General features: G+C 42.0%; 1 protein-coding gene across 1 annotated transcript in view; it reads right to left on the reverse strand.

The window, feature by feature from the left end:
* CNST (consortin, connexin sorting protein) overlaps positions 1–21388 on the reverse strand; it is a gene marked incomplete in the record, with an annotated part of 278963 nt that overhangs the window by 118000 nt on the left and 139575 nt on the right. Inside the window, 4 exon segments of the mRNA XM_029593949.1 lie at positions 323–419; positions 586–607; positions 12843–12957; positions 16285–16371. Of these exon segments, the coding sequence (XP_029449809.1) occupies positions 323–419; positions 586–607; positions 12843–12957; positions 16285–16371 (321 nt within the window).

Raw genomic sequence — 21388 nt, forward strand, 5'->3', positions numbered from 1 at the left:
ACAAAGAATTAAACACATCCATTCCAGCTGATGCAGAAGTTACAATTACCTACCTGCCTGCTCTAACATCTGGATATATATCAGAATGCCTTATTCCAGGTCCGACTGTGTCTGTTAAAACGTTTGAGTAAAATTGCAGTTTCTCATCTTTATATTGTTAAATTACTTTGGATACATAAGAGCTCTTGGCTGCAACAGTACTGTATTTAAAGCTCTTCATGATCTCTGACCATGACTGCCAACTTCATTAAGAATACATTTATTTTGCAGAAAGTAACTTTGCCATGTTTTCTTGTTTAAACTTTATATGCAAGAGGCTTACCTGAACTGCAGGAAGTGGCAGCACTCCCCCTTAGTTCTTCAGATTCCCTTAAGTCCATGAAATCTTTGCATTTCAAGAACTTTTCATCAGACGTCAGCTGTAACAGAAATGACAACTCTTCTCAGGGTTGGGAGATGAAACTGTCGCAGCAGCAATCTTGAGATTTTTATGCTGTATAAATAATCCAGACCCCCATTCACCAACACACATCTTATTCCCTCAGAAATACCAATATACTTTTTAATGGAAACAACATTTCTTACCTTCCGCTTACGTACAGCCGGCCTACATCAAGAAGGAGAAACAAAAACAAAAATAGAAAAACAATTATCGGTGATAATATTCTGCAAACAAAGAATAGCAAAACCGCCACGCAAACCTGATCGGTTCTAATTCTGCTCTAATTTTAGCCTGGGAACATAACCAGCACTGAAATACTATCACTGCATTGGCATAGTTTAAAGTGCAGAGCTGGACCATGTGGTAACATCATTAAGTCGCACATGCACATAACAGTAATTGCAAGGTCAGCTTTGACAAGACAAACATAACATTAAAAAACCTGGTCTCATGTATAGATATATATAGTATTTCCTACTGATGCAAAGCAGATAATGAAATATGGGCTTGGTGTACCAAAGGGTTTTCTAATTTTGTATGTGAGGGGAAATGCTTATCACATCTGTCCCTAATACTCTACGAAGCAGATAATCAGTGCCACTTACTTGGATAAGTTGATTTATCCAGCTAAGTGGCAGCAACTGAATATCTGCCTGCGATTAGTGGCCACCACTTAGCTGGATACCTACTGGTATCTGGCTAAGTAGTTAACTTCACTAAGTGGTAGGTGAGATGGGGGGCATACGGGGAGTTGCTGAGTTAGCTGGCTAACTTTTCTGGCTAACTCAGATATTCTCAATCAAAACCAGGGTTGCTCTCTAGAGCCATGAGCTTTCATTTGCAGCTATGCACAGATTTTTCCCCTATTTTATGGTATTTCTCCTCCCAACTTATGTTTTGTCCAGTCATTCCGGTGAGAGAACTGGGCTGGGGGCCATCCACTGGAGGTGCTTCTCTGGCTAATTCTAGTCGGGCCGTAGATGTATCTGGATAACTTTTAGATAGCTGGTATATTCAGTGGTGTGGCTGGGTTACTGAATATCCTACCTCAGTTAGCTGGATAGGTTTATCCGGCTAACTAGCTCAGCCAAATATGGACCTCTACACTACCAATTAACCTAGCTTTGGGTATCTCTGGAAACACTAAAACAGGCTACTGCTTTAGCTTGAAGTAAGTAGATGTTCAATACCACATATAGAAAAGAGATCTAATTCAATATATTTCAAAATATCACACTGCGGGTCTACAAGCATTTTTTAATGAAAGAAAAGTTCTGTAACAGGGGGATCATAGTCTGAGGCTGAGGGTCAGGCACAGGAGTAATGTAAGGTAGTATTTCTTAACAGAAGAGGTAGTGAATGCATGGAACAGCCTCCCAATGACAAAGGTGGAGGCATAACGAGTATCAAGAATTTAAGAGAGCATCTTCAGTTGTGGGGAAGCAAGGATAAAGATGGAGATCAGACTGGAAGAGAAAATGGCCAGAATTGTGGTCTTTATCTGCTGTCAAATTCTGGGGGCATGGGGAGGGAGTCAGGGTTATTGCTTAAGGATGGATTCAAGGCCTAAGGCTGGATTAAGGGCCCATCATTGCAGGGTTCTGGACAGAAACCCCAGTAGATGGTCTCCAGCCCAGTACTCACACCGGAATGACTGGACAAAACAAATTGGGAGGAAAAATACTGTAAAACGGGAAAATTGGGTAGTTGCAAACGAAGGCTCATGGCTCTAGAGAGCAGCCCTGGTTTCGAATGAGCTGGACATGAAAAGGGGCTTCTATGGGGGAAACATGTTCCAGATCTAGGGTTTAAATTAACTAGATAAATTGAACCCATTTGCTTTCAAATCATATTTAACGTTATTTGCACAGTTGTATTGTGCAGCCCATTCATTTGTTCCTCTGGAACATTCTTATTGGATACAGTGGTTAAAGGTGCCTCAAAGAGCACTGCATGCTGCATGAATCATTAGCTCCAAATAGCTGTGATATTATTTATGGCTGCATGACACCTTCGAGCACAACTGCTAAAAGAATTTCAAAAATAATTAAAAGGTAAAATGTTAACATGTTATGTGATGCTGTATTTCTATATACAGCCTTCCTTGGACACAGTCCAACCTAAAGTGGTTTACAAAGCACGAAAATAACATCATGAAATGACTCTTTCTGATCCCACTCTTCTTTACAAAATCTTGGGGATTGTAATCCTGCACTGGACTTAACCATGAAAAGATCTGAAAGTCCTTTCTCCTGCCCTCTATCCTTTTGCACGTTTATTTTAATGTCACAATGCCATTAAAATACATTTGACATGCAATTGACAGTCAAAATAATTAAGATTACATTTTTTGTTGCAAATGGATTTTGTTCTTGAGAATGCACTTTTTACTAAGTCACCCCTTGAAGAAAGCTGGGTTGCTGTTGACCCTCCTCATAACCAATTTGGTTATCAGGGATTCAGCACAAACAACTGAAGAGCAGACACAGAAAAGAAGATTTTTAGAAACATTGGGCATGGTCTTAAGAGACTTACATATTTTACTCCAGAAACTTTAGGTTGAACAAAACAAAACTAAATCATGGGATAAGCAAAGAGGATCATTAACTGCTAAACTGGACAGTGCAGAAAGCATGACTTAGCGACATGCATTCACAGCTCAGTCCTCACCCAAGTCAATGATGAATGATGGGACTGCCAGAATGTATGGCAAAGAATATGAAAAGTTAGAAGTCTTAGTATTAGCAAAGGCATCCACGTGGCTGGGTTGTCCGACAGACTACGATGGCAGAATTAATCAGCAGCTAGGTCTGGTCTGTCAGGCTAAAGTTACGTAATAACTAGAAGGCAGAGTGGAAACACCAGGTCTGTCTGGCAGGCTATGCAGGGGAGCTAGCAGGCTTGCTAGTAATGGCCACCTTTTAGATCAGGTTGTGAAGACAGAATCAAACTAGTAGCTAGGTCCGTCTGGCAAGCTGCAAGTTCTGTAATTACTAAAAGTCCTAGCAAACACGCCAACATTCACATAACCAGATCTGTCTGGCAGGCTGGGTATGGGGACTAGGAGGCTGGATGTTTGTGCACCGGCCACACTAATATAGCTGGCTACTCAGATTATTACATGGCTTGGGGGCTGGGTATGGGAAAAGTTGAGATCCTGTATGCTCTGCTACTCAGGATGATGGAGTACAAAGGAGGAAGACAAATAAGTCTGTCCTGGATATAGAGAAATCTTGCATCTGCCTGACAGTGTGGATGCATCCTTAGTGTGGACAGAATACTCTGACTAGGCAGACTGGATGGGCCAGATGGTGTATTGCTGGTCAGTGGGGGCATAAAAGAAGGTTCAAAACTGCTGATTGGTTGAAAACATTAACTTTTCTTTAAAATCAGTAATTTTTTCTGAGGACCAGCAAATGATCTTCTTTTACTCTTAGTTATTTGATGGTCCTGTGAAATTTTTGATGGAATTTGTCTCCTGTCCATATGTTCCAGTAATTTTAATTAAGATTTTAGCAATAATAGTCCTATCGAAAGGCAATAGAAAATCAAAATAAGCACTCATCACAAAAGGGGGACATTTTCTAACAGTTCACATAAAACTGAAGTCAATTACCCAAATACTTTGCACCAGTTTTCAACGGGAAAGTATCAGTGTAATTCTCAAAAGGAATCGCTCTTAAAACTGCGCTTTATGGGGCACATAACCCTGAGAAAGTGACCCTACGCGTGCCGAGCCTATTTTGCATAGGCTCGGCGACGCACGCAAGCCCCGGGATGCGCGTATGTCCCGGGGTTTGAAAAAATGGGCAGGGCGGAGAGGGGCGGGGGCGTGGCCAGAGGCCTCGCCACTGCTGCTGGGCCCAGGGATCGTGTGCCGGCACTCTGCCGGAGCGCGCAACCTATGCCTACCCAGAGGCAGGCGTAAATAATCCAAAGGTAGGGGGAGGGATGGAAGGAAAGTTTGGAGCGGCCTTAGAGGCTACGCCGGGTTGCACGCACAAATCTATGCCCATGTGTAGATTATAAAATCTGGCCCTATGTGTGTAAATGAACTTTACGCGTGCAAGTTAGCTTTGGAAACTTTCTATGATATATGCTACTTATATGCGTTAAATCCTTTTGAAAATTACCCTGTATATGTGGATTTTCCCTTTGAAAATGATCCCTCCAAAACTACCAGCACCCAATTTCACTTGCTATTTTGTGCAGACAGTTTTTTTTGGGTGAAAATGTATCATTCACACTTTTGAAAATTGTAAAAGTATGTGCATAAATGCAAAGCTTTCCCCAATCCCAGCCCAGGAACATCTCTGCTCCCTGTGGGTAAATGCGAATGTGCACAGTAACATACACACTATTGGGCTAATTTTAAAACATGCAAGGACATTCCCAGTCTTTCTAATTAGTCTACCAGTTTGCCCAGTCAATCTAAAGGTCATCCAGACCCTTTTGATTCTTCATCTTGCATTGCCCCCAGTTGACCAGGACCCCTAACTGTAAGCCCTAAAACTCGAGATCTGCAGTAAAGTTATGTGCTAACAAGCAGCCGTGCGCTACAGCCTCTGGTTTTAAAACACAGAGTTACGGGCTTAACTGTTGGGCCCACTCTGAATGCCCAGGCCTCCCCCCGTCCCTTTTCCACACCTTTTACTTTTTGCTCGCACCGATCCATATACACGCACAAATCGCGGCTTTTAAAATCTGCACCACTCACGCACGGCCCACATGTGCACATATATTTATTTATTTATTAGGTTTTGTATACCTTAGGGCAATTCTGTACGTGCATCGCTTTCAAAATCGACTTCTTTGTTTAGCCACCCATTGGGCGGGCAAGGCTGTGAAAAGCCATTTCTACAGGTGGAACGCTGCTTTGAAAATTACCTTCAAAATATTCAGCGTCACCTGCTTCGCCTACTCTGTTTAGCAAGAAACTAATATTCATGATTTTATCAGCTGTCAAGCTTTCATTTAATTAGATGATGATTTGCTATGAAATATGAAAAGTCTCAACAATGGACTGGAATACTGACCCCTTATAATTTTCCCCATTTATTCTCATTTTTGCTCTATTTCTTCCCTATTCAAATTAGACATTCAAACTTAGAAAATGCATTTTCAAAAGTGAAGCTTGCCAGGGGCAGTTTTTAAATATATATCATAAAAAGTAAATAAAATAAAAAAAAAACACCAAAATAAGCAAACAACGCTCCATGAGCTTTAACACATTATTTCCAGCAGATGGGACCTAGGAATAGAAAGGAATGTTTAGTAGAAATTAACATTTGAGGTGAAGCTGTAGCTTAGACTGTCATCACAATGAGAAAATACAATTAGCTTTAATGGCACATTGACAGTAATTTAGACAGTATAAAAAGCAAACTAAATTTTATGCATAGCAGTAGATTAGCTAATAAAACTACAATCATAAAATCATAAAAGAACTGCTGACTTAATAGCACCAAGTCCTTCTCTATAAACATTCTCAAAAGTCAATTTCTTATTCCCAATTGTACAATGGCCTCCCCTTTACAAGACTCAAATAACTTTGTATTTCAGGAGAATAATACTTTTCTGTAGGTTAAAAATCAGGTGTCCATCAGCCAGTTGCACTGTAGTGAAGAAAACCAAGAACATAATCCTGCCAAGAGCATTTAAAGGGTAAAGTGGTGCTTTACCCACAGAAATGGCCCTTTGGAAAACTGCATGGCCAATATAGGTGTAAAATGTCGTGCATACAGGGTGGAATCTGGGTAGGGCTGGGGCTTATGCACAAGATTTTTTAAAATTTTATTTTAAAAGTGAGTGCATAAATTCTGTTGGTAAAACTAGACACACCAAATAGGCAGGTGTAATGGTGTGCGTGGTGTTGTGCTGGGAACACTTTCAAAGCAAATTTATGCCTATAAGTCTGCTTTGCAAACTGGTGTAACTTATGACCGTAACTTTCAAACCGGTGCTTGGGTGCACTTTGGTGGATGTGCGTCAGTGTGAGCCCAGATACACGGCCATTTTATAACTTGTGAGCAAGTCATAAAATAGCCTGGCCATTGTGTGCGCCCAATTTTAAGGTGCACAAATCCCAATTCTATCACGAAAGTCAGGGTATTTTATAACGGGCGTGCGTCCATGCTGTTGCCAGTTTCACCAGTTCATGCACCAGTTTGCCCAGTTAACAGCTAGGTCCTACAAACTCCCCTGATTTGATAGCCTGTACTCCTCCAATTACCTCAGACTCTTTAAAGCTGAAAGAAATAGCTAATTTCTTTTTTCTTTTTTTTTTTTACAGTTTACACCTCCTCCATAGCAGAAGTAAAGTTACGCAGCAGTGGACTTGGGTACACACCAGAGCACACATCTCTTGGCCACACCCCTTTTTGAAATCAAGTGAGATGTGCGTGCAGCAGAAAATCCGCACGCATATGGGCAGCTTTTAAAATTTGGTGGGCGCATCTCCTGATCTTGGTGCGTATCGAGCTTTTAAAATTCACCTTTGTGTGTATATTTGCCGGCTAACTTACACGCGATGTTACAAAATTACCCCTGAAAGATTCCATATCACAACAGATGCCTTGTAGGAACATTCTTTTAAAAGCCTGCTAATTCTTTTGCCCTACATACATGGCATTCAGGGTCAACAAGCATGTTGTAGGTGATACCTTTTTATTGGACTAACTTAAAACATCTGTGACAAGTATTTAAAAGTTCTCCCTCTTTTCATCAGATCAGTGAAGAAACAGCACAGTTACACTGGGTTTAAATAGTACAGGGTCATCTAGGTCGTATAAAGAAAAGGGTTGGTGGTAAGAATGCCAGAGGGGATAAGACAATAAATCTTTGTGGTTGAAAGGGCCTATATTTGATATATTTGATAATGGCAGGGGAGCAAGACTGATACTTCACTTTCAATGCATAGCCAGCATGGCTCTCTGCTTCAACAGCAGGGGGGAATGAATAAAGGTGGATCTATATTCAGGCAACAATCAACAAGGACTGAATTACATAGTCTGGATAAACAGATAAGCATGGGTGTAGCTTGCTTATTGCAGTTGTTAATACCTCTAATTAAGCTATTTCACTTAGATGCAGTTCCAACACTGCTCTCTACATTAATGGCGGGGGTGGAAGGGAAATAGAATAAAAAAGGTTACTAAAAGCCAAGAGAAACATAAGTATGTGAGAGAAAAAAAAAGTGCGAAAGCTTGCTGGACAGACTGGATGGGCCGTTTGGACTTCTGCCATCGTTTCTATGTTTCTATGGATGTAATTATTAGGTTCGTTTGTGTTTGTTTCAAAGTGTTTGATCATCCCAATTTCAAATAATTTCTATTCTTGTATGCTCCTAAAGTTCCTTTCAAGCATCTTGATTGTTAGGTTCTTAGGAAATGGTCTTCTTTTGAGAAATATTCACTTGCTGAGCTGTCATTCTGTTTTTCTTTGTAATGTTTTACATTATGTCTAAGAAGATTGATTCTTGTTCTTAATATTTGGCTTGTTTCACCAATGTAGCATTCTTCTTCACTTCCAAAATCTACATGCTATTTTATCTCCCTGAAACACCTGCAAAAAACAGCAGGTGAAAAGTAAACAGGCACTATTACTAGGTAGTTTCTCTTTAAAAATCAGTTGCAAAAGGAAGCCTGGCTAAAAGCACAATTACATAGTGCTATTTCGCAGTTGTTCTCTGATAGCATGAAGGAACTACCGATATACTCTCCAGAAGACAGAAGAGTGTGAAGGGAAGTGGGTGTGTGAGACCTTTGTGCCACAGTGCAGTTAATGTAGCCTCAAGGCTGAACCCAAGAGGCCTATGCTGGCAGCTGGCAAACACGCCCTGTAGCGGGACAGTCTAGAGCTTTGCCTTTACCAACTGTCTCCCCCGCAGGTTGAGCCTTGGATTCTGACGCCGGCAGGACAGGCGGATCCCTAGAGTGGTGAAGGTAACTAAAGTCCCAATGCACACCAAGGTCAAAGCAGCCAGCAAACTAACAAAGTCAGGAACAGGCTGAGGTCAGGGCAGGTAGCTAACCAGAGCGGTCAGGTCCAGGCAAGGGATCAGGGTCTAGGCGGCAGGCAATCAAAGTCAGATCCAAGGAAGAGGTCAAGATCTGGAGAGTCAGGGCAAGGGAGATGTAGATGTGCAGCAAACATCGGATGAGACGGGCAGGTCAAGGCTGAACAAGGAAGGCTGGAGAAGACAAAGCTGTCCAAGGATGGCTGAAGAAAACAAGGCTGGACGACAAGGCACAGGAAACGCAGGAATCAGGAATGCTGGCAGTACACATTGTATCAATGATTCGTGGATGAAGCTACCTCTACTGCCGGTGTCTAGGAAGGTTTGTGTATCAACATGGGTGTCCCCAAGTGAGAGTTATACTTGTACTAGAATTTGTGGAGAGGTACAAGGTTGACCTAGGGTGGCCTCTCCCACCAGACCTAGGTCCTGGAATTTCCCAGCTTAACTGGGCAATGATTTGCGAAGTGCCCCGATGCTGCACAATGTAAGCCATAGGTTGAGGCACCGGCACCTCTGTTTCTCTTCTGGAGTCAATTTGAAGTGATCTACTTGTATAGCCTTCTCAGGGAGAATACTGGATTCAGGAATCTACCTGGTAACTACGAGATGCTGGAAGCTAGGAGCCAACCAGATCAGATGTCGAGTTTTACCTTTCTCATGGGCTTGCTCCTGGAAACAGAGGTCAAGGCATATAGCCAAGCTGATCAGGCCCTCCAGGGTATTGGGTAGATCATGTCCTGCTAGCACCCAGAAAGCTCAGAGATTAAATCCCAGGCAAGCCTGCTGGTCGTTGCTTTTTTAATCGATTTGACTTTGAGTTGTGGTACGGGCCCGCAGAGAAGAATCACTGAGCCAATGATCTCTCACGTTCTTTTGATACTGAGGAAACCCTGGAAGCTCCACAGCATATCATTGATCCAGCCAAAATTATGATTGCAGCCACATTCACAGTTCTGCCTGGGTTGACTGTGGTACCCCCAATGCCTATGACAGAAAGAAAGTTCTTCAATGAGATCATAACTCCCATCTGTCTGGTCATCCTGACATCACTTGGACATTAGAAACCTAAGACTTAAGATGCCCTCCATGAAGTTCGTCCCATGTTTCGTGGGCCCCTTTCCTGTTGGAAGACAATTGGATCCTGTGGCCTTCAAACTTAGATTGCCATCATCCTTGAGGGTTCAAGATGTATTCCACTCTCTCTATTAAAACCAGCGATTCTCTCCTGGTTGGGCAGATCTCCCCCCTCCAGACCACCAAAGTGGCCACTAAAGAGGATACCCAGTTTCAAAGTATAAGAAATTCTAGACTCTTGAAGGGTGTTATTGTTCGGGATAGTTGTGGGTGGATCCTTGGGCCGGTGGCAGATGACCACGCCCCCGGGAGAAGATCCCGAGAGGGACCACTGGTCAGGCTCAGAGTTTGGAGACAGACACACACTAGTTTTTTTATTAAACAGTATATTGAACCACCAGAGGTGGCAGAGCGAGCTGGAAGTACCTGGCTGGGCTGTAGTCCCTCAGATACTGGAACAGCGATCCCAGGATGGCAGAGCTGTAGAGAAAACTGAGTATAGTGAGTAGGCAGGGTATGCAGAGTTCAGGAATAGAACCTTGATGGTAACACTCACACAATAGTCTCTTGAAGCAGCCCAGGAGCTGGAATGGATTAGGTCCTCGAGGAGCGAGTACCTGGTTCCAGGGAAAGCTCTGAGAGAAGGATGGTAACTCACTGGTGTTGTAGACAAGCGATGACTTCCTGGCAGAAGTGGTATTCAGAAGCAGGTCTGAGAACGTGGCCCTCGAGGAGGCGAGTACCGGTTCCAGACTGCGACCTGAAAGGCAAAAGAGAAATGAGGCCCCCGAGAAGCGGCTATCCCTGGTAAGTCCGAGGAGGCAGAGTAGCTAGGAGCGTAAGAAACTTTCCATGCTAATGCGATTAGTTTAGCAAATTCAGAGACTTTGACGTCATCTTAGGGGGACGCCCCTGAGGTTTGCGCCACTGCTGGTACTTGAGTTGGGGCTGCGCCGCGCACGCGCCCTTAGGCTTCTGGGAAACATGGCAGAGTGCAGCGGTCTTGCCGGTCCGGGGACGCCGGAGGAGGGCGGAAAGATGATGCCGCGGCAGCCAAACATCAACAAGCAAAGAGGGAGTCGCCACAGAGGGTAAGGTGGGCGGGGGTGGGAGACGTCGGGCAATGACGGTCGCAACAAAGGGTCGAGAACCAATTACAATACCTTATTTCTTGGAAGAACTATGGACCCAAGGAAAACTCATGGGAGCCGGCCTTCAACATACAAACCCCCCAACTGTATCAGAAATTCACAGAAGATTTCCCAGAAAGCCCAAGCTCAGAAGACTGGGGAGGGAGGGCTTTGGAGGTGGGATACTATTAAGATTTGCAGCCTGTGGGTAGGCCCTGCAAATCACGGCACGTACCCCTGTTACCAGTCAGTCTCAGCATGGCTGGAAGCCACCGGAGTCAGCCTCCCACACTGCATTGTCTCTTCTGTTGGCCCCAACACAGCGCAGCAGCATCAGCATGGCAGGAACACCGCTGGCATGCTGCCATGCTGTCGCGATCCAGCCTTGCGATAGGTGCACACATAATATGTCCAAGAAGCTGATGTTACTCCAGGTAACATCAGCTTCTTGGACTATTTAAGCCAAAGCCCCGCAGTAATTCTTCGCCTCTGCAATGGGTCTCCTACTTTGCAGCGCGTGTTGCGAGTGTTCTCGGATTTCTACATCTTCAGCTTGCCTTGTCCAGCCTTGCCTTGTTTTACTCTTCTCATCTTCTGCTTCCTTCATCCAGCCCACCTTGTCCAGCTTTGTCTTACTCATCTCATCCCATCCAGTATCTTCAGTGTGTCTTTGTCCTTCTTGGCTTGACTTTCTGGATCTTGATCTTCTGAGTGGATGGTAATGAGTTAACGTTAATTCAGTTGTTTACTCTTTCAAAAAGTACAAAGACCTGGGGACACACAATGAAGTTACTACGTAATACATTTTAAAAGAAGAGAAAATATTTTTTACTCAACACATAATTCAATTCTGGAATTTGTTGCCAGAGGATGTGGTGAAAGCTAGTAGTGTAGCTGCATTTAAAAAGGTTTGGACAAGTTTCCTGGAGGGGAAACGTCCATTAACCATTATTAAGGTAGAGTTGCAGAAATCCACAGCATATTCTTGGGATAAGCAGCTTGGAATCTATCTACCAGGTTCTTGTGACCTGCATTGGCCACTATTGGAAACAGGATACTAGGGTTGATGGACCTTTGGCCTGACCCACTATGGCAAGTCTTATGTTCTTATGTTATGCCTGGACCTGATCATGTTTTGCCTGCCACCTGGACTTGACCTGCTGCCTGGACATGACCATCTCTGTTTACAGCCTGTTCCAACTTTGGTATATCTCCGACTCTGTCTGTCCTCTGCCTGTCCTGACCCTGATGTGCTATTGGTCTCTTGCTCGTCTCTGCCTTAGGGATCCGCCAGCTGCCAGTAGCCAAGGCCTCAACCTACAGGGGAGGCAGCTGGTATAGGTGAAGCTCCAGTCTGCCCCCGCTACAGGGTGGTTTGTCAGCTGCTGGCATAGGCCTCTTAGGTTCTCTTATGAGGCTGTGTCAACTATGCACAGCACCAAGAGCTCACCGCCAACCTTTACAACTCCTTTCCTCTAGGGTATGACAGCCGCCGCTTCCGTCAAAAAGGCACTAGGGACGCACTAGTGTCCCTAGCGCCTCTTTTTTACCGCCGGGCCTAATTTAAATAAATTAAGATACTATATCGCGCGCACAGGAGAACGGGCATTCGCCTGCTCTCCCGTGTTTTTACTGTATCAGTACGTTTGTTAGAAAATGCAAGCTTAAGACAAGAAAAAGGCATGAGGCAAAATCCTGCTGTAGATGCAGTCTGGCATACATCCTCCTCTTCCAACAGAACAAGCAAACACTGAGCAACTGTGGATCTGGCAGCACATGGGAAACTTCTGCTAGAACGCTTTCCTAAAACACTTTGCAAAGAGCCTTCATTCCGGCAGAGTCAGACCACTGTAACAAGCCACTATTTGTGGCTTGTTTGCACCACGCTTCATCAGAGAACACCCATTACAGGTAAGCAAGAACACTATATTTTAAAAGAACTGAAGTTTGGGGTTTTGTTTTTTTTAAATATATTGGGAGTGCAAAACTATTTGATGGAAGGAGAAACAAGAATTTCTATGGCTCATGGCAAGGCTCTGATCATTGGAGAAGCTAATTCTGTTTTATTTTTAACCCAGCAGTCTCCTCCTACTCCTCTGGGTGTCCAGCTCAATGGGAACTAGGCTATTTTATCTCCACTCCAACCAGTCAGCATTGTGTAAATATCTATACTCACTCTTGATGTGATGTACATATGTGCTGAAGCCTCTCAAGCTCTTCATTATTCAGTCCTTTATCTGAAGGTCTGGGAGATGGCGTCTTGTCGGGCATCACAGTTTTCCATTTGGTCTCTAAATTCAACCAGAAACAATACTTTAGCCAAACTAGGCAGGGCTGACTAAGGGGAGAATTTTAACAACTGCTCAGGATACCTACAAAGTCTGCGGATACTTGAAACCACGGCCTTTGCACCAGTTCCTTGCAAACTGCCCAAGGAAAAGGTAACCCACAGACACTGGCGTCTGCTTTTCCCCGAAGATATTTTTCTCTCTTCAAGGCAACGTGTGTAATTTGTAAAATGAAAAACTGCACACCACCGCTCAATGCGGGCAAGATCGGGCAAATGTCAAAAAGGTCTTTCACCTCATCAATGGCTTTTGAAAACTGCCCTAATGGAGAGCAATTTTCAAGCAGCCCACATAATGGTAAAGTCTGCGTGCATAACTTTACCAAGCATTTTCAAAGCAAACTTATATACGTAAGTTTGCTCTGAAAATGCTTGGGTAACTGGCAGAGTATGTACTTCCATTACGTCACTTGCTCTTCAGATGGGGAAACTTGCGTGAAGGAATACATGCATATACTTTTTAAAATAAAAATGTATGTGCATGAATCCTAATTCTGCCCCAACTCTTCAGGCCCCTCCTCTCTCTACAGTTTGTGAAAAGTAAGCACAGAAGCAGTGTATGCACACTTTTACGCAGACTAAGCCCCGGTGTATTTTAGTGGAGTAATTTATGCACAGAAAACCTGGTTTTATGTACTCAAATAAGCTTTGAAAATTCAGCCCTAAAATGTCCTTAGAGCTTGCACATATTGTGGTATGACACTAATCATAAACAAAATCCATATTAGTTTTAAAGGATGGCTAATTTTTTTTATTGTAAGGCTATGGCAAGAACAGCATCATGCTGAGGTTTGATGAGATCCTGATGATGACATATGGGCCGGCTAAGAGGAGTACTTCAGTCCTTCTATGACGTGCAAGGCTGGGACAGGAATTTAAAGTGTGGCTCACAGACTCCACCTCTCTGCATACACAGTTTATCCAGTCTTTGGTGCCCAGTTTTCAAAGCCATTTATGCACGTAAATTGTCTGCTTGAAAACCGACCTCCCTCAATACATGTGTACTTTTAGCATTGATTGAGGTGGCATTCCCAGAGGGCAAGTGTAGTTAGGGGAGGAAAATATTGCATGCAGATTGCATTTTCAACTATCCATGTATATTTCCATGACAAAAGCACCAAGACAAAAAGGAGTTAAGGCCGGATTTAGGCATAGACAACACAGGCACATGCCTAGGGCGCCAAGTTATGAAGCCACCCACTACTAAGGCCTCCCCATGCTGCTCTCTGATTTCTGGGAGCAAACCACTCCCCTTTTCCCTCTCCCAGTCCCCAGTCCTTTGCCTTTGGGTATCCTAATCTTAAATCCGGCACTGAAAGGAGGTGGTAAGCGTTCATGAGCAAGTTTCAGACTAACAGTATTTGTGCATACTTTCTCATTGAAAACTGGTGCAAAACCTGCAAGTAAAAGTACTCACGCACAGTTTGACATTTGTTCCCAGGGAGCCCAACTTTTAAACCTGACCATGCTACGGCATTTACACACAGATCAATGCTAGTATTATATCAACTGAGTGGCAGGATCTGCACAGTTTAGAAAATACCACGCAGTTTTGCTCTAAAAATGCACGTGCATGTTTCCAAATATGCAAATATTTGTAATGCAATGAAAGTGCTTACTTTCTCTACCTATTTTATAAACATATGCATGTATACAGTTAGGTGCAAAAATAATATAACATGTGCGCATAATAAAAATATAAAGTACGTGCATGTACAGTTTTGAAAATACTTGCGCACTTACTTGGAATCACCAGTCTGTCGATATTTGCATCAATTCACCCAGTCCTTCTTCAGTTGACCTAGACCCTCTAGCATCTGCCCCTGAATCCCCACCAGTACACCCAGACAGATTGCTCACCCCAAAAACTGCAGAAAACAGTTTTACCCCTGCTTATATATTAACTTCCACCAGTTAATTAGCAGGTGTAAAAATGTACAAATTTGGTAATGTATACATATAGCATCTACTGCATGCACTTCGGAGCCCTGCTCCAGAATGCCCCATTGAGCACCTATTTTAAATCCAGTAAGCACGAAAATGAAATTATGCCTGTACCCTTGACGTCTGCAAAACAGAATATACTCATGTGCATGCTACTTACATATATGCTATTTTTATACGTGAAACTCCATTAAGGATTCATTCCTAAATAAGCAATTTCATGACAATTAGTATTTGATCTGCTCTTTAACTCTGAAGCAAGTTGTAGCCAATTTTCATGTCATCATTAAGCTATAAAATTATTGTTTTTATTTCGTCCACAGAATAACTGTTATGCTGTATTTACCAAATGAAAAACCACAAAGAGCAATTTGCAAAAAGGAATAAGAGCAAAGCATTTAAATGGTTTCTTTTTACACCAATATGAAACTGTCTCTAATTAAGGGGGTCATTTATCAAAGTGCTATAATGGCGTTTTTGCATGCAAAAAACGCCATTAACGCATGCAAAAGCACCATAACGCATGGTGTGATACAAATAAGAAAAAGGGGTGGATATTGGGGCGGGATTTTTGGCCAAGTGGGCTGGGCTCACAGTTTTGCAAAGCCCTATCGCACAGCTTTAACGCAAATTTTAATTAACTACACCTTTTTCATTTGCGTAAGGCTGTGCGATAGGAATTTGCAAAACTGTGAGCCCACAAATTCTCCCCTCTTTGTTATTTGCATCGCATCATGTGTTATGGTGCTTTTGCACATGTTAAAGTCATTTTTGCATGCGAAAACACCATATAGCACTTTGATAAATGACCCCCTAAGAGAGCAATTTTCAAAGCCATTTTCTTGGATAAAACAGAGCTTTATTGGCAGAAATGGGCTTTAAGATAAATGTGTGCCCTACATCTGGGTACAAATATGCGTGTGAAATGAGAACAGGCGTTGCCAGGGGCAAGGTTGGAGAGAGATTAATTACACTTATGTGCATCCTTTTTGCAGTTTCAAAAGTATGCAAGTATTTTTCCTTGAAAAAAAAATATCCACATAACTGAGCAGGTATAAGTGTGTGCGATTAGTCTTCCTGGGATAAGTTTCAAAGGAAAAGGATGTGCATATGTTCCCTTTGAAAACTGGTGTAAAGTCCTTTGAATCTATGCAGGCATTTACAAAAGTACACCCCCTCTAAATATTTGAAAGGCTGTCTGACAAAAATACACTGTTTGTGTACAAGGTCTTGAATGACTTTTTTTAAATCTTATTCAGAGACAGAACATGTAATCTGAGCGGTAATCCTTCTGATAGCTTTCCTCATGAGTAGCAAGTGCACTTACCCCACTTCTCCTGAATAGCAGAAAGGTTTGCCAGTAATTGTTCATGATATAATTGCTCAAGGTGAATGAATTGTATTGCCTTCTCATCTGAGCTGGTGATTAAAGAAAAGTCAAATCTCATAAATCAAATGTCTTCACAAAAGACTTAGCTTAGTAATGCAAGGAAATATCATGCAGAGGCAATGATCACATAGATGGAGATAGCTCAACTGGCTTGCTCCTAGGATTCTTCTAATAGGAAATGCCAGCTGAATGCTAAGGTTCGGACTACAACATATTGTGAGCTAGCTTATCTTGAAGAGAGCACGCTGCTGCTGCTGCTGCTGCTGCTGGGTGCATCCATTTTGTGTGAGCAGCAGCGGAGCGACCAGAGACATTACAAAGTCTGTTATTTTCCAGAATGAGGATTTTCAGACCTCAGTGCGCTGCAATTTTCACAAAAAATAATGGATGCACTCAACAACAGTAGAGTGCCCTCTTTAAAAAAAAAAGCCTGATTCTAATTATCATCTGCCAAAAGGTACGTTCATCTAGCTACATAAGCAATGTTTACCATTTGCCCTGAACTTCTGTTTATTAATTGGATATAGACGTTCTCAGTTCCCTCTTTTACTAGCGTTATTTTCAGAAGGCTACCATTTTTTGGCTAAACCTTTCAGGGCAGTGCTTCCTTCCGTCTCTATACAAGTCTCTCTTTTTCCCAATTAGACAAGAAGACTTGTTATAATTTTGTAGTAATAATTTTACTAGTAATCTGATAACAGAAAAATTAGTGATTATTTATCTAGTTCTCATACATAACATATCAGCTTTGTAAGTTACAATAATAAAGCAAAACACTAGATCATATATAATGAATACATGTATTATGTCTTCTCAGGGAGAAGGGGTACAATGCAATGTACACACCATTAAAGCATCTACCTTCTCCAGTGGTGGCAACCTTTCAATTACAGTGGTCAAATCAGTAAAGCTCTTTGGCACAGCTGTTCCTGACTGTCCTGGAGGAATCTTCCCATATAGCACAGGGAACAATCCGTTCCCCATTTGGCTTTAGGCATATTTCTCCCAAACTTTCAGTCCCTCTTCCACCTCTAATTTCAAATACTAGGGTGAATAAATTATAATATACTCAAGGCCATAGTCAAGAACTATTTTTCCATAGGCAGAGAATAGGAAAAGTCATTTTTAAACAAGTGTGATTATATCAGTGCTATAACTAAACTCTTGTATGTGCAAGCTATATAGGATTTATCTTCTCATGGAGCTTCCCTATTAATCAGTAACAGCTTTATGACACTGAGCTGCAACAGTAGTGAGTTATGGTCCACACCCCAGATTCAAATAACAAGAATTAGCAACATAATAACATATGCACCCGGCATACTATTTTTATTTTATTGTAAACTATAAAATTGCAGGATGAATTCCTGTAATGTGATTGACTGCCAAAGGTTTCCTAACACAACTCTTCAGATTGGATTCTGCAGCAGTGTTTCTTTGCCCAGCTCTTTCCACACCTTTCTCCACAATTAAAATGAAATAAATCTCGTCTGTGAAGAAAAAGAAAACGTTCCCAAACACAAAAGTTAGCTAATTTCATAACTTGATTTTTATTGTAAACCAGTTTTGCGATTTAAAGGTGAATTTTTAAAAAGAGTCGCGTGCGTAACAATGAGCAGAGGCACGTGCAAATAGCACGTAATCTCGCAAGGGTAATATTGTAAATCTCAAACACACGTGCAAGTAACGATGTGCGAATAAAATTGCTCATATAAAAAAGGGGCAGGCTAGGGGCAGGTCAGGGGCGTTCCAGGGTGGGGCCAACATTTACATGTGTAAGGTGCTATTTCATAAACTGCAAAAGCGACATGCGTATGGCTGTTGCCTGCACAGGTTTACACCTGCTAATTCTCTGGTGCAAGTCAGAATAAAATTCTTTATAGTCAAATACAAACTGGGTGAGGGGTGGGGTAAATGGAGTTCAGGGTGAAGAACCAGGCAGGTCTTGATGAACTAGAGAGACAAGCTGGTGAACTAATTGATAAAAATGATCATTTCCTTCCCATGTGCATATTATAAAATGTGATGATTTCCATGCATAAAAACCAAGGGCTAAGGAAAACATGCAAGTTAAATTTTCTTATGTAAATGATTAAAATTAGGAGCACAAATACGCACTAAGCAGATAAGTGTGCCATTTATCCGGATAAGTCTTAAAAGTGCTACTTAGCCAGATTAAAAAATAGCCTGGTAAGTCTTCAAATGCTAGTTATCTGGTTGTGGTAGTTATCTGGCTAAGTAGCACTTTTCTTTTACTTAACCAGCTCTTTTACTTATCTGGAAAAGTAGCATTTTTTTGAGACTTTTCTGTTTTTATTTATTTATTTATTTATTTATTTAGAGAATTTTATATACCGACAGCCGTTTGCACATCGTATCGGTTCACATGTAACTTATAACTAGTTGGGAATGCCCTTACATAGAACAGGAACAAAGTGTACAGTAACTTACATTAACAAGATAAACTGAGTAACTGAGAAACTATTTACCATATTCAATGGTATATAGACCATAATTTGGTTAGAGAAGCAGTCCATAGTATGATTGAGTAACTGGGAAGGCATAGGCGTGTTACAGGCACTTAGCCATATAAATCAAAACATATCCTGCTATGTTGAAAATACATGCTGCATATCTTTTAGATACGCAAAAATGCTCCTTGGGTAGATTTATATGTACATTATATAGTGTGCACGCATTTGCATGCACAATATAAAATGCATGTGCGCGCCTGTTCATATAACTGTGTGTATATGGTGCACGCGTGTATGTTTTAAAGTTATCCTCTCTATGTTAGGCAGTATATCAAGCTGAATGAATAAATAAATTGTATTTTTGGCATAGCATTTTTTTTCTGCTTCTTTGGACTTTCAGATCAATCAGAGCCAGCTTCTAATGAGCAATGGCACCATAATCCTTCAATCCCAACTACCCAAGGTAGTTTCCCACTTTTTATAACTTTTTCTAGCTCAGCTGTTATAGTAATGGTCCTCAGCCAGGATCCAGTCATTGATTTTCTCCAGACTGTGGTATGCATGCACCCTTAGTTTCAACCACAAGGTATCATCCTCAAGTAAGGGGATGGCCTCTGAGCGCACACAGGCTCACAGGCCCTGCACTGAATTTCTCTGCTGCTGCTTCTGCCATTGCCCCTGTAGTTAGCATGATCATGTCATTTAGGGCTTGTTGTCTGCCCACCAAACTAGTCCTAGTACTGGGCCAATGAGTATTGTTTCAATGGCTGGGCTAAGACAAGTAAATGATTATTATGATGATGATTTGTACAGCACACACCAAATGTACAAACACACAAAAGACACTCCCTACTCCTTGGAGTTTACAATCTAGTCAAAATAGATAGACAAGACACACACGAAACAAATAAGACTTTGAGTAAAGGTAACAAGACCATGAACGAGAAAAATTTAAAATGTATAAAGGATATAAAAACAGAGGGGTAGGGAGAGAATTCACAGCTAATTACGAATAAAGGCTCATGGCACTGAGGCCAAACCAAGACTGGTTCCAATTGAGCTTGAGGAAACTGCCAGACTTAATAATAAGGAAACAAAAAACTGTCAATCAATCAGCTTTTTCCATAAATTAAAATGTCACACTATTTCTTTGAGAAGGTGGCTCAAGCAACTCTGTAAATGCAATAATATGACATGACCATAAGAACATAAGAAATTGCCATGCTGGGTCAGACCAAGGGTCCATCAAGCCCAGCATTCTGTTTCCAACAGAGGCCAAACCAGGCCACAAGAACCTGGCAATTACCCAAACACTAAGAAGATCCCATGCTACTAATGCAATTAATAGCAGTGGCTATTCCCTAACTAAACTTGATTAATAGCCGTTAATGGACTTCTCCTCCAAGAACTTATCCAAACCTTTTTTGAACCCAGTTACACTAACTGCACTAACCACATCCACTGACAACAAATTCCAGAGCTTAACTGTGCGTTGAGTGAAAAAGAATTTTCTCCGATTAGTCTTAAATGTGCTACTTGCTAACGTCATGGAATGCCCCCTAGTCCTTCTATTATTTGAAAGTGTAAATAACCGATTCACATTTACTTGTTCAAGACCTCTCATGATCTTAAAGACCTCTATCATATCCCCCCTCAGCTGTCTCTTCTCCAAGCTGAACAGCCCTAACCTCTTCAGCCTTTCCTCATAGGGGAGCTGTTCCATCCCCTTTATCATTTTGGTTGCCCTTCTCTGTACCTTCTCCGTCGCAACTATATCTTTTTTGAGATGCGGCGACCAGAATTGTACACACAGGTCTCATCTGGAATTTATGTAGGTTTATTGTAAGTTCTAAGGACCTTGTTTAATAGGCTTTTTTCCCCACATAGACACAAAGAGGGCCATTTGTCTGGCTAAGTTTGGATGTTAGGCCGAATAAATTAGCTAGCTAACTTCAATATCCGACTTGGATAACTTTATCCAGCTAACGATAGGACTGCTCTCCAGTACGACCAGAGTTAGCCGGATAAGTTAGCTGGCTAACTCTGAATATTGAAGTTAGCCAGCTAATTTATTCATCTAACCTAGCTCCACCCAAAAGGCCTCCTGGAACACCTCTGAGTTATCTGGCTAAGTTTTATCTAGCTAACCACTTAGATGGATATCTCAGAGGTAGTCAGTCAGCAGGGATTTTCAAATCCTGCCATTCACTAAGAGGATGCTGCAAGAAGAAATTACTACTTACCTGATAATTTTGTTGTCCTTACTGTGGACAGATGGACTCAGGACCAATGAGTTATGCACCTCTGCCAGCAGATGCAGCCTGCCAGTATTCTCTTCAAAAGCAACTGTGAACAGACTACCAAAAAACTTGATTAAAAATAGTCAACCACTACTGTACTCAACCAACAGGAAACACTGAACTCTTTTAATGAGTGTATGTACCCCAATCTAGGGACTGGATGAACACTTGTCAGTAAACCCCTGGAACACATAGCCCCACAGAAGGACCATTAAACCAACCATGTGGCAGCCAAGGGCAGGAAGCTGAGTCCATCTGCCTACACTA

This window comes from Rhinatrema bivittatum, chromosome 3, assembly GCF_901001135.1.
Source record: "Rhinatrema bivittatum chromosome 3, aRhiBiv1.1, whole genome shotgun sequence".
Lineage (NCBI taxonomy): Eukaryota > Metazoa > Chordata > Amphibia > Gymnophiona > Rhinatrematidae > Rhinatrema > Rhinatrema bivittatum.